General features: G+C 42.0%; 1 protein-coding gene across 1 annotated transcript in view; it reads right to left on the bottom strand.

The window, feature by feature from the left end:
* Positions 1–302: 302 nt before the first annotated feature.
* Positions 303–14,962, bottom strand: part of LOC135090038 (mucin-2-like) — a 136,719-nt gene continuing 122,059 nt past the window's right edge. Inside the window, exons 7-12 of the mRNA XM_063986275.1 lie at positions 13,857–14,616; positions 10,590–11,207; positions 5,939–10,041; positions 5,104–5,266; positions 4,811–4,979; positions 303–4,071 (exon numbers count right to left, since the gene is read on the bottom strand). Of these exons, the coding sequence (XP_063842345.1) occupies positions 3,885–4,071; positions 4,811–4,979; positions 5,104–5,266; positions 5,939–10,041; positions 10,590–11,207; positions 13,857–14,616 (6,000 nt within the window). The 3' untranslated portion in view covers positions 303–3,884. The remainder of the gene's footprint in view (positions 4,072–4,810; positions 4,980–5,103; positions 5,267–5,938; positions 10,042–10,589; positions 11,208–13,856; positions 14,617–14,962) is intronic.

The raw sequence follows: 14,962 nt of genomic DNA, 5'->3' as shown, positions 1-14,962 counted from the left end.
CAGCAACATTTTTCACTTTCAAAGATTACTGATGTTTATAATAGAGGTACATACGTAAAGCGTTTATGGCCACTATCTATTATGTACAAAATTTATTCATCTATCTATATACCAGGCCGGCAATCCTAGACAGGGTGACCCAGACAAAGCGCCACACACTCATACACATCATTCACACTCTTAGCCCTGTCAGCCACTGGTGGAAAAGGGCAGTCTTGTGGAGAATCCTACTACACCTCTATAGAGGCAGAAGACAAGGCATGACACTAATAACAGACAAAATGGTGAGAAAAAAACACACAGAAATTTGTAATTGTATTCATTTTAAACATAAATCTATTTTCTTATGTACAATATCTTATCGTACTCAGTTGCTGTAATAATATAGACTCCTTGCCATAACAAATTACCCAAAGACTAACTATCACCTAGTCACTAGCACAACACAAACTGACGGCCAAGACTTGCCGCCAATCACTCTCCGGAAAAGCTCTGATCTAGATAAGGACTTCGAAGGAAAAACGTGGCCTACCTAAACACGGACTACAGACTACAGGGACAGGTAATAACAGACTTCGTTAACACAATTTCCACGTCCTCTGTTTGCCACACTCATACTCTAAAGAAAGACTACTCCTTTTTTTTCTTCTCAGTCGAACGGTAAAATAGGGAAGTAGTATTACATTATTTTGCTGGTTGGTGGCAAGATATCCGGGAAGCTGTTTTAACTATGTGACTCCTACTGAAGGTTGTTCCAATAGCAAAGCCTGGAGAATTGATAATGATAAAGAATAGTAACTGCAATAATAATAATAATAATAATAATAATAATAATAATAATAATAATAATAATAATAATAACAATGAGTAGTAATAATAATAATAATAATAATAATAATAATAATAATAATAATAATAATAATAATAATAATAATAATAATAATAAATGTAATTATCAAACTCCCATAATTCTGAAGTATAATTAAACACACACACAAAAAAAAAAAACAACAACATTAATTACGAAAAAAAGAGTAAACTAATGAGAAACAATAATAACAATGATAACAATGAGAAACCTAATAACACATCTTTCATCCACAGGTCAGAACCAAACAAAGACGCATTCAGAGACATAAAGACAAAAAATTTAAAACTGTTGTATTAACACTTCTGAGCGATGAAGGACAAGAGAACAACTACTGTCAAAACTGCTTCTGTGACATTCTGCCTCAACCGATACAAAAATACCCATTGCCTATCAAGCAGCAACAACAACAATAAAAAAAAAAAAAATTAATTAATTAATAATAAAAAAATAAAAAAAAGTACCACTAGAAAATGAATCATCTTCACATGTAGTTGTAGATTGGGTGCACAGAGCAGTGGCCTTCCTGCATATAGTAGTAATAGTAGTAGTAGTAGTAGTAGTACTATCTCACAATACAAACTGGTCAGGTCTCTTATCAGTACAGAAAGAAAGGACAGAAAAAATGCAGGAATCAAAATGTGTTTCACTCGAAGGGTTACAAACACAGTAGTACGAGGAATCCGACGAGATAGAAGGTGAATACGTACGTGCGCTCTTCCAGGGAAACTGTAACTGTGAGTCTCGGTCGTAAGGTGTCCAATTATACAAGTGCAAGGAAGGCAGTGCATGGCAACCAACAGTGAAAGTATAGGTCAAATCAAACGTGCTGTACTAAACTTGAACCTTTGCAATGATATTTTCCCCCAAGTGGTGGAGCAGCGAGGGGCACAATGGCCCAGCCCAGAGTGGCACCCCCAGTCTGTGCCACTGTCAGACAGGCTTTGTAACAGATGCACAGTCTGGGCATAGCATTTTGTTGTGTCCACTGATTTTGTGCATGCAAAGTCTAAAAAAACATATGAACTAAAAGAACAGACCTTCCACTTTTATATACTTGTTATTCATTGCATTAACATGGAAGATTAACACCATATTTAAAAAAAACATAACATAGATATATAGATGTGCACATAAAAACATTGTACATTTGAAATCAAACTCAAAAATAGGAATACAAAGTTTTCTGTTATAATTCTGAATATCACTTAGATGTTACAATACACTTGCAAAAATATCTTCCTCACCCCGCCTCTGGCAGCATCGGGTTGCCCACCACACACTATAAAATTACCTACATTTCTTAAGACTTGGAATGGAGAATTTGAGGAAAGACTAGGATGAAAGTGGTTATCATAGCTAATAGTTCAGAGAGCAAATCTCAGTGAGTTTTTATGCATGAATATTAATTTTTAGAAAACACCATCATTCCATTTATAGTTTCCAACCTAAGTGTTCTACCAAAATTATGCATAAAAGAATTTCATCATTAGCCCAAAAACTACATTAATAAAAACAAGAAGGCTGCAGTTAATATAGTGTATAAAATACAATAAAATGCACATTTACCTCCGAGGTAAAGAATTTCAGACCTGTCCTTGACAACTAATTGATAATTCATATTGATAAGCCATAATTCAATCTCCAATTAATAATTCTGATTTCAAAAATCAAATAGAACTAACTATAAAAATATGATTGTCAAATTAAAAATTCCAAACAATTTAAAAGTTAAGGTTAAATATTTCTGTACCTCAAATAAATAAAGAAAACTGAAACTAAACATACAAATATTAATACTATATTCTCTTTGTTTGTATCAAATGTATTTTCAGCCAAGTATTGAATGATGAATGAGTGGCAGGTGAGGGAAGGAAGCAGTGGGCCGGGTGGAGCAGCAGCAGCAACTGCGGCTGTGCAAACATTCCCCAGTGTTCAGATCTGTCTGTCTCTCTTGTGAGGATGCTGCACCACTGCTGGGAGCTACCTGCCCACCCTGATGGCCATGCACCAGGACATGCACACTCATGATCATGACTCAGTGAGATATGTGTCAAATGGTTCTCTTTAACATTTAAGTAACCAGGTCAGCTGCTGTATACTATAAAATTGGTGTGGTCAAGAATCCTCTAATCACTAAGTTTCTAGCACTCTTCACCTCAGTGTGAATCAATGTTTTCGGAGACTATTGGGTTTAGACTACTCTCTCTCTTGCCTTCTCTTGACTTATGGTTATCTAACTACAGACTGAGAAAACATTAGGAAGAGTCAAGTATAAACTGACAGTTTTCCTTGAACACAGACATTATTTGGCTAGATAAGAATCATAGGAATATAAATAGATCAAGGACCATATGAAACTTTGGTTCAGAAAATATCTCATTAATTATTAAATAAGGTAATTGCTCAACACCTACACTTGTTAAGCAAGGAGATAGTTAACACTGGCAACAAGGAATTATTGGTTCCTTAAGTTTAGCTTTTTCATAAATAAGTCTTAACTAACATGTTATACGGGTGGCCAAGAAGTGACGCTCACCACAAGTAATGCATACATATAAAAATTTGTATTTTGTACAAACCTATTGGCATTTTATATGACAAAATACTTATTGTGACACTATAGTAAGAACCACTGGCAGTAATCATAAGGATGACATCACTTAGTTCCTTCACTGTCCTTAACTTATTTGATTTTCAGTCCTGTTACTCAATCTCATAATATATTCAGTTTATAAATACTAATATATAAATATTTATATATATATGTATATATATGTATATTTATGTATATATCCTCCATCCATATATTCTTTCCCCTAATATAAACAAATAACTGTCTGGAATGTCTTCAAACATCCAGAAGCACTCAGTTTATTGGCCACAAGATAATCAGTGCATTCAGTTCAAATTTCTGCAATGAGTCATCCTCATCACCATCACATCCAACAGAGCCGGTGTTGGTGTCCCTCCACAGGTAGCTGCCTGCCCCGTGCCCCTCCCCTAAAGCACACCCTCAGTAAGGGTTCTTCAGCAGCCTTTTTATTCGGTAATCATAGACCCGTCTGCAGAAGAACAGGAGGTCTGGAACCACACATCCGGGGGGCAGCCGATCCTTGCGGCAATACCCTTCCTCGGGGTCAGGCACTGGGGTAGCCATTGGGTACACTCCTTCTTGGAAAAACCGGACCAAGCGTCTATACCTGTGGAATTGTAAGCGTCCAATTAAATTATGACAGAAGCAATTATAAACATTTCATCACTTGATATATCTACTGGTTTCAGGATGGTAAACATAAAACACCAGAGGATTAATACATAATGATGACTTAGAGGTATATGGGTCAGCTACAATACATAAGGATGACTTGGCTAAGAGTTAAGAGGCCCATGGTTAGCCCTAATTTGGGCAAGGACATGATTTTGTCTCCCTTCATCCTGTGAAGACCTCAAATTGATGCCCTAAGCCAGCATAGCATGTTATCTGACTAACCCCCTGGGAAACCTTGATGATGAAATATCATATATTATCAAAGCCAATTCCTGTTTCAGTTATCTTGTGATAATGACAAAGTCCTTAGTGTTACAGATTAAGGCTGAGTAAAGGGCATTCTGTATTTTCTCAAGATAGAGAAACATTTAAACACTGGGAGTCAATGATCTCTATGATACAGTAGAAACCTCACCAGCAATAACACTATTTATGAAACTAAAGGAAAGGCCACTCAGGCAACAAGAGGCAGAGGAAACATAAGTGAAAATTTTGGAAGACATCTATACACCAGGTGGACAAGACAAGATGCCATGCTTGTCTCAATGTGGGAATAATACAGAGGAAGAGGTTTTCAATACCCTCACTCAGACAGCACTTTAATTTGCCTCTTATGATGCAAAACCTGGCAGTGGGAGTAAGTGGCCATCCCTGCAGCACACCTGACGCACCTGCAGTACTCATTGAAGGTGAGGACATAGCAACGGTCCTCGATGCATGCAACACTCAGGTGGTCCCGGTGCTTGGAGGCAAATATTTCATCAGGGAGGTCGTCTGGGCGTCGGCCTGAGTCGGTGTGTTCTGGCCGGTAGTACCACAGTATGGACATCATCATGTCAGCTGCCGACACAAACCAGTCATTAACATACCCCAGTTACACAGAGATATCATGCCATCACAGTGGTAATATATACCTTAACATAGAATCTTGAACTGAAATTTAAAAAAATATGTATTGACTTACAAGTTTCGGGGTCTTCCCACAGAGAGGCAATCTTAGCAACAAATGGGAGGTCTGTCTTCCGTGGGCCTGACCTCAGCAGTACACAGTCCCTCACCCGCACTATGTCGCCCTCCTTGTGGCGCATGGCTCTGTAGCACGTCCTGTCCAACTCCAACTCATCATTCTTAAAAATAATAAGTAAAATTTTGTAAAAATTACAAAACATTATCCATCTATCTATCTCTTGTGGAAACATCCCTGAAGGGGTGGCAATGGCTGACAAGCCTCAGCCTCTCCCTGTCCTTGTTTGCTCAAGCACCTCACCTCCACTGATATTTCTTCCACACAAGTATTCCTTTACCCTATCTTTTAATCTTCCAAATGGCAGAGGAAACATAAGTGAAAATTTTGGAAGACATCTATACACCAGGTGGCCAAGACAAGATACCTCTCCTATAAACCTTTCTTTACAAATGCTTTGCTCTTCACTCTCTCAAGATGGTCATGCCATCTCAGTGCTCCATTTCAACAATCAGTTTACATCACCTGCACTGGTGCTCATACCATATCTCTTAAACACACTCCCAAAGCTTTCACCCTCCCTTCTTTTTATTAATCGCTTTACCCTGTTCAAGGCATCATAGTACAGGATTGAACTTTTTATGATTCAGGAATGAACAATTTACTTTACAATGTGCAATAATTCACTTTTGACCTACAAAATTATTACAAAATTTAGTCTAAAAACTTCAAAAATTTCTCTGAATTTTTTTGGCCATTTTCATTGAACAGAAAAACATTATGTTAGAAATGCAATCCTGAAAGGTACTGTAATACAAGCTGTCTATTCACTTACTCGAAGCCAGATTTTGCCTTCAAAAGGCTCTCCTTCCCAAGACCAGTTGTGGACCCACCGAGGTTTCTTGGCAGCCTTTCCCTTGCCGTGCATCACAGCACTCCTCCTCCGGGACCCAGCGTTGATTGGCAGTGAAGGGCAGAAGAGGGGCGAACTGTTGGACTTTGGGGGATCCTCCTTGCTGCGTGATCTCTTCCGTCCTCCAGTGACCACTTCAGAGTCCACACTGGATGTGTCGCTCTCGTTTATGTCCTCCTTCAAGTAGGAGAGCAGACTTTTCTTACGATTAAGTCTTCCGTTTGGGGGAGATCGCCGTGAGGTAGCCTTGGTAGACTTTGCAGCTTTCTGTGATTTTGAGGTTTGGTTCTTCCCTGCGACAGAGGTCCTGCCACCACCCTCAGCAGCACTGGTCTTTGTACTAGAGGACGCCGCACCCTTCCCACCAACCCCAACATTCTCACCACTCCTGCGTTTCACATTGTTATTTGAATTAGTTGATTTCTTGTCAGCCGCCTCTTTCGATTTTGATTTCGATGCAACTAAACTATTTTTGGGCACTCTTTGGTCACTCAGCAATCCTATATTGGGCTTCTTCATGTCACGCAAGACTTTAGTTGGCTTCAAAGTCTCTGTCACTCCCCCACCTTTGGAAGGGGAAGGCAGGTCGAACTTTTTTGGAATGGAGCCACTTTTCAAAGGTATTTCATCAGGACCTTCCACAATTTTGGTCTTAAAATGGGAGACATCTTTTGGACACATTTTAAAAGAAGACATCTTGGCTGATCCTTTGGGAGACACTTTTTCAGTCTTGATTTTTGGTAAAACTTCCGTTTTAATGTTCATTGCTCCAGCAGGCTTTATGTCTGCTTTGGAATCTTCTGCTTGCTTAGAGAGTGAGGGAGAAATACTTGAAGACTGCGAATTTTCTTTTTTCTTTTCTTCTGTGCGTGATCGCAAGATTTTGCCACCTTGAGAATTTCCATCAGCAGACTTATTCTTTTGAGTTTCATTTTCATTTGCATTCTGGAGAGTTTTAGAAGGAGAGTTGCTTTTTTTTGTTTCCTGGCTAAGTGGAGCACTAGAGTTTGGGGTTGATGTCTCCGAAGTGTTGCTGTCACTGCTTGTGTCTCTGGTCTTGGGAGGTCTGCCTCTTTTTCGGACTATAGGGGCCAAGTCCGTCTTTACGTCTAAAAAATCAGACTCAAGTTCTTCTTTAGCAGAGTTGTTGTTATTGCTTATAACATTAGATGACAGTTCAAATGATAGTGAAGTACTTTGGTTTATAGGAACATTTCCCATGATATTTGGTTTCACATCTTTGGGCTTTTCCTCAGATTTAACCAATAATTTTGGAACATTGCTTGTGGAGGATGATTTGGGCTTGGCTAATGGAGCAGTGGCTGTTTTTGCAAGTGTTGGTGTTGGCAGCGTCTGACAAAGCAGATGGCGGGGCCCTGACCTCTGGTACCCCTGTTGTGGAGGATTGCTGTTGGTTGTACCTTTGTTTCCTTCATTGTCCTTGTTTTGTGCAACATCAGTATGTACATTTAGTCTTGGCACATCTCTTACAACAGAGGTGATGCCTCCAGCCTGACTAGTGGGAGGTGGTGTAACAGAGGAGCACACAACTGATGTGCTATTGCTGCAAGTTACACTTTTTGGATGAGAAAAAACTGGAGCCTGGTTGTGTCCCAGAGATGACAGTGATAAGGGACTGGGTGTAAATGAGTTTAAATTGGTCCGCACCTCACCAACACTGAGGCCTTGCACTTTGGACAACCCCTGAACACCTGCACTGGGATTGTCCAAAGAGGGTGTTGCTGGCATTTCATTCACACTGTTAGAGGCACAAGACACAACAGTGTCAGAAGTGATTCCTGGTTGTGTTGGACTCCAGTTTCTGCTTGACAAACAGCCCACACTGGAGGAGGGAGGGGTGAGTGGAGTAGATATGGCAGTGCTTACAGATGCAGAAGGTTCTATTGTTTGTGCAGGAACTGAACAGTTAATTTTCCTCTTCTTTGCAGGAATGCAATCCCTAATTATTACACCACTCTCATCCATTGGAGGCACTGAACAAGTGTTTTGCATCCCATCTTTATATAAATTCCCATGAGCTTCTAGTGCTCTTCTTGGCTTTGTGGTCTGTGGCTCAGCAATGGTGAGGTCTATGGCATCTTTGACGTGTGAAAGAGATTTACTGTCACTCACTATGCTTGCAGCTTTGGCAAAATGCTGCACACTCTGATTGGGAGAAACTTTGTGAAGGACAGCTACACTTTTACAAACATCACTTGGTGGAGATAAGCTGCGACTGATCTTTTCTTGAGTATCTTGGGAAGATTGTATTGTTGAGAGAGGTTTCTTTGGAATATCAGTGAGAGAAATTCTGGCTGCATCTTTCATGTGGCTGGCTGGGGCGAGGATGGCCGTGGCACCAGTGGGGCTGCAGGCTGTCCCCGCAGGCACTCGGGGAACGCCCGACACCACTGCTGTGTTGATGTGGGTGGAGCCAGCCATGGGTTTGGGCACACCTGTCACAACGGCCATCATGATCTTGGATGACACCTGGTGAGACTCCTGGCTGCTAGCGACGGCTGAGTGGGGCATGTGTGGGGGGCTGATGGGAGTCTTCTGAGCACCAGACACACTAGAGGTTGTGAAGTGTGTATTAACTAAGTGAGGCTTACCTCCACTTACAACACTGTCCTGGGTGACTGCCTCAGTCTTTGCAGTTTGTTCCTGTAATTGACTCTCAGTTGTACTAACTTCAGTGAGATTACCTGCACCTTGTGGTGAATGAGATATTGCTTTGTTGCTTGGCAAAGTTTGTGTCACAGTGTGATAATTGGTGGAGGCGTGGGTGGTGGTGACCCTGGCAGGGAGTGGTGCACACTGAGCTGGTCTTATTTCAGCAGCTTTAGTACACTCTGAAGATGGCAAGACCTGGTATGAGCTCACAGCCACAGGAGCAACAGAGGGCTGAGGAACACCAGTAACTACTGCCGTGGTGACATTGGTGGTCACTACACCAGTCTGAGGTACACCTGTGACTATGGCTGTGGTGCCGTGTGTTGAGGTGGCTGTGTGGTGAGGCACTCCAGCCACCACACCTGCTGTGACCTGTGTAGGGGCCACATAGGACTGAGGTTTGCTTGAGATGATAGTGGCTGTGGTCTGAGTGGGACTCAACATGGGCAGGGAGACCTGAGAGTTTGCTGACACAGTAGCTATTTGTGAAGGAGTTGTAGCCGTCTGTGGCAACACAGAAGTTCTGTCAGTTGAAGACACAACTGGATGTGTCCTTCCAGTAACACCAGTTGTGACTGGCAGTGACAGGTTAACTGCAGTCTGAGGAACTCCAGTAACAACAGCAGTGGTGAATGAAGGTGTCTCAGAGGAGGCAGCTGAGATGGGCTGTGGGGGCAATGCTGTCACTGAGGATGCCTCAGAGGTTGAAGTACTACAACTATTAGCTGTGGCTAACTGAGACACAGTACCAGACCCATAAGCAGATGTGTGGTGTCGAGCAGGTACAGAAGGCTCAGAAATCCCAGAGGCAGTTGTGCTTGCTTGTGCTGGAACAGTGCTGGCCTGGGAGGCATGTGTGGCCCCAGGGGTGAGGGGCACAGTAACACTGATGGGTGCCATGGCCACCATGGTTGTGGCGGTGGTGAGTTGAGGCTGAGAAAGAGGCACAACGGGAGGCACTGGGGCAGGCACTGGTGGGGGGACACTGGGAGGAGGAGCACTGACTGTCTGCGATTCCTGGGGTGGGATCAGGGTGACCGTCTGCTGGGGCATGACAGCACCAAACACCTGGATGGTGGGCTGCGTGCCGGTGGTCATGACAGTCGTGAGGGGACCAGACTGGTACACGGAGGGTGTGCCGCAGCCCTGTGGGGCACCATTGCTGGAGGGCTGGGGTGGCTGCTGGGTGGGACGATATGAATACTGATACCCGGCACCACTCCCCTGGTCCAGTCCACTGCACTGATTCGAATTGCTTGAACCTTCTGACCCTCTACCATTTCTAGTAGGGGGCCAGGTATACACGTTTTTTGGATCCACTGGACAGCATATTGTACTCTGTGAGGAGGGTCCTGCAAGGAGAGCAGTGTCTTCATGAACACTTCTGGTTACCTCAACTTGTTTGAAATAGACATTAACTTCACTTATTTATGTGTATGTATGTAATATATATATATATATATATATATATATATATATATATATATATATATATATATATATATATATATATATATATATATATATATATATATATATATATATATATATATATATATATATATATATATATATATATATATATATATATATATATATATATATATATATATATATATATATATATATATATATATATATATATATATATATATATATATATATATATATATATATATATATATATATATATAAAGAGCAGCAGCATGCTTAAAATTTGGTCAAATACTCTAAGCTAAATACTGTTATAGCACATGACTGAAATGGTAAACCCAAACATATTAAGCATTAATCAAGTGTAACTAAGCACAAGCAATAAGCACAAGACAATCACAAACTATCCAAAGGCATGCTTTTTTTCCTTACAGTCAAACAAACAAATGGGGCAAACCAAACACACCTATGAGGTTTATCTTAACAATCGTACCCGTGGGAGGATACGCGAAGACCGGAGTGTATTCCGTGTAGTGATATGTGGCATACGCAGGGGGGTGAGGACCGTTGGAGGTGGGAGGTGGGGGGGGCAGGGCAAGTGCCTGGGGAGGGCCCTGGGGAGGGGCGTTGGGCACACACAGGGTGTAGGAGGTGTAGCTCTCCTGAGAGTAGTGCATGCCTCCTGATGGCGGGGGAGGATAAGAGTATTCAGCACTCGAGGCAGTCGGGGGGTACTGGCCCCCAGAGTATGTGGGAGGATAGAAGTGGTAAGTGGCTCCCCGGGGGTAGTACTTGTCATAGGGTGCCACATGTGGGGCAGGGGGAGGGGGAGGTGGGGGAGGAGGAGGGGCTGGGTGGTAACTGTAGGCATGGTATTGGTAAGGAGGAGAGTAAGGCTCGGAGCCAGACTGGCTTGGGGGAGCCTTGATAGGGAGTGGAGGAGAGGTGAGCCTTGGGGGAGAGGAGTAAGGGGGGGCCGCTGCCACTGGTGAACCTTTGGGAGCCTTGTAGGGGCCGGAGCCATCAGAGGTGGTGGCTGTGTAATTCGGTTTGACTGGCATGGGCCCACTCACTGGCTGGTAGCCTGCAAGGAAATGCAAGGCTGTCACCCAAAGCAGACACACGGAGTATCAAAAACACACTTTCAGTGTGCAAAAAGCTATCTTTTATTCCATAATGCAGCAGACTTATCTCTCTTTCTTGCATACACACACACACACACACACACATGAAAACACTTACAACTTTTAACTCTGTAGAATTATAGTCACTGAGTGTCAAGTGAATTTATTAGTGTAGTAAGAGTATACTGTATAGTTTTCTATAGAATGATATAAAAAATAATCATAAAAATTAATCAAAATAATTGTGATTAATACTTATTATTACAGGAAGCACATCAAGAGTTCAGAGCAAAAAAAGATATGAAAAATTCAAGTGGGAATAAATGAGCTAATAAATTTTCCAGATTAATCATTTGTATGATGGTCATTAAGAACAAATTATTAATTCTTCCATGAAATGAAGTGACAGTTTTCATGGTCAGAGTTGAGAGTTCAGTGCTGAGTGACGCTGCAGCAACCACACCGCCACACTGGAGCTCCTCTCTCTGGGAGGCAAGACCAAACCTTGGGTCTTTCTCTGCTTGTACAACAGCCTTTACTGTTTGCTTTGTTTGGTTGCCTTTTTTCGGTTCTTGCTGACAACACACGCACACACCCATACCCACACACACACACACACACACACACACACACACGCGCGCACACACATAATACACACACACACACACATACACACACACACACACACACACACACACACACACACTCGAGCAGCGAGGATCACAACAGGGGAGTAATTCCTCCTTTAAAAACATTGATTTGGAAAGAAACAGGAAATTTTTCTTTTTTTTTCTGTTGTTTGGGGATATTAAGGAAATTTTCTTAAGTGAGGACCACGGAAATGATGCACATCACAACTCCAACACGCCTCGTCCTGAGCTAGTCCTCAAGCACAACAAGCACCCAATGTTTAGTGCACTACTTTCCCTCGGGCTGCTGCATTAATCATGTTTGCAGAAGTAGTAAGATCATTTCTACCCACCTATTGAGTCTATTGGCAAGAGGTAACACAGCCTAACAGGTCAGGTCTACAGGTCAAGAGCAGGAAAATGTTGACAGCCCAATTGTAAGACATCAAAAAGGATAAATGTGAGGTCTGTCGTGTGTAGCAGTGATGGTGACAGTTATGGTGATAAAACCTTCTTCTCTTCATACAAACAACAGCAACCATTAGTTGTATTTCACTAATGAGTTGATTAGTAGTGACTGTCAATGTTAAGGAGCTATACTACCACAAAACACAATTTCATCATCAATAAAGGCCAGATCTGGAAATATATAGCAGTACTTAAATTATCCAATAAAGAATTTCATATCCTCCAATGATTTTCCAATGGGCATGATGTTATTTTTTAATCACACTGTCTCCAAAACTGAAAAATCATATCATGAGAATGTAGTAAATACCACAGAAGCAGTTCCTCTTAAAAAGCTTAGAAAATGGATATACAGTACCTGAAGTGTGTGTGTGTGTGTGTGTGTGTGTGTGTGTGTGAGAAGGGTAGTGAGAAAGAGAGACAGAGTGGTGAGGCTCAGAGCACTGTCAGTCATGTGTCGCCATACATCATTCAAGGTGAGCAACACAGTGTGAGTGACAGACAAGTGCAGCTGAGTGCAGCCAGTTTGGTGAATATAACCAGACTGTAGGGAAAGAAAAAAAAAAAAAAAAAAAAAAAAAAAAAAAAAAAAGATAAAAAAAAAAAAAAAAAACTGCTACTACCTTCTGAATGAACAAGGAAAGGTTGAGGGAAAATATACCTAGAGCATAAATGACAGTAAACATGACACACCAGAGGATGACCACAACCAAAGAGCTTCACAGGGCAACCTGATCACACTGCAGGGGAACTTTGAGGATCCAAGTATGTTTTGGGATTATGTCAATGGATTTTGTGGACGGCTTCAATACTCCTTGAATAACATCAAACATATAAAGAAAACTGTACTTTGCATATAGATTAATACTTTTTGGAACTAATTGGTTCATCTCTTGGCTGACTCTCAAAGTAATTCAAGTAAATGTGGGAACAATGAGCTGTGAGAGATAAGCTGCTGAGCAATTAACATGTGTCAGCAAGGAAATTTAATCTTGATTCAAACATGAACTTCTGAACAAAGGTCAGGTCATCTGTGTGTGGCCCTGAAACCTTCCAGGTTGTGAGTGTGGCTGAGCTTCAGTTGAGAGAATAGAAAGACAAAGAAAAGAAATAAAAAAAATCCTAGTACACACTCAATCTATAGACTGCTTGAGTAATGAATGTTTGGAATTTCACTTAATATGATAAAATATACAAATAATATAAGGCTTTCCTGTCAGCCATTGTGGAATGATGCCAAACAAAGACACTGCTTCTTCTTCAACTGAGTCTATGTATTTACTTTGTTACCCGCTTACCTTATTTACCATTACAACAGAACCCCTCAGATATCTGACTAGTAATCTATTGATACTCTCAGGATGAAAGTTAATCCCATGAAAAGCCCTGATGTTTGTTGCCCTTCAATTCCACAAAGAAAGCAGAGTCACTCAAGCTGAGAAGCAAGTGTCATACTGCAAAAATATTCACTCAACCCACAACTCTGTACTGAGGATGCAAGGAGACACCAACCTGCAGGAGTAGATGCTGCCGGGGAGTGAGTTGAGGGTGCCGGAGCCGTGAAGGCAGAGTGGTGCCGCTCCACTTGGCCAGCAGTGAGTGGAGCGGGCCGCTGGGAGCCATTGGAGGGATGAGGGCCTCCGCTGCCTCCTTGTGGACTCTTTATGCTTGGAGACACTTGGTTTGGGGAGGCCATCTGCTTGGGGGAGTGATGGGGGGGATGGGTGGAGTGGCCAGGTGATACTGTGTGTCCTGGGGCCACATACCCTGGGGAGGAGTGACTAGGATATGGGCCCACCATGGGGGGACCCACCACAGAGGGAGGGTGATTCCCCTGACAGGAGCCGCCTGCCGCTCCACTGCTTCCACTCGGGGGCGTCTGGGGAGGGGGCCGATACCCACAGTGGTGCCCTGGCGGACCAGAGGTGGGGTGGGGGTGGCTGGATGGGGGTGGATGGTATGGCTGATGGTGAGGATGGTGGTGGTGAGACTGAGGATAGCTGTGTGGGGATGCATGGGGAGGTGGGTGGTGTGATGGGGGATGGTGGTGAGGGGGCTGAAGATGGGGAGGAGGTAGGTGTGACGGGTGGATGGGTGGAGGAGGCTGGTGGTGTGGAGGTGGATGTGGCTGGTGGTGGTGGTGGTGATGGTGGTGGTGGTGTGGGGTGCCTCCAGGACTCATGACAGGCTGCATGGTGGACAGGGCACCCAGGGGACTGTAGTTGTCAGGCTTCTGTGCTGCCATGGGGTAGTTGTTGTTCTGTGGCTGAGGCTGGAAGTGTACAAGCATTGCATGAATACAATATACATACAATATTGAGATAGGTATATTTTAAGTACCTTGCCATATCATTCTCTATATAAAAAAAATAATAAAAAATAAATAAATAAATAAATAAATAAACAAATAAAAAATATAATAAATAAATAAATAAATAAATAAATAAATAAATAAATAAAATAAAATTTAAAAAATAATAAAAAAATAAAAATAAAAAATCTAAGAGATATTTGGTTATTTTTTCAACAATTACCAATATCCATTCCTAAATTAATTTTTCTTGGCTATCTTTCATTTATCATAGAATTCTTAGCATTTTTCTCAATAATTTTCACGG

Source organism: Scylla paramamosain, chromosome 3 (assembly GCF_035594125.1).
Source record: "Scylla paramamosain isolate STU-SP2022 chromosome 3, ASM3559412v1, whole genome shotgun sequence".
NCBI classification, from domain to species: Eukaryota; Metazoa; Arthropoda; class Malacostraca; order Decapoda; family Portunidae; genus Scylla; species Scylla paramamosain.
This window is presented reverse-complemented; position numbering and strand designations above follow the sequence as displayed.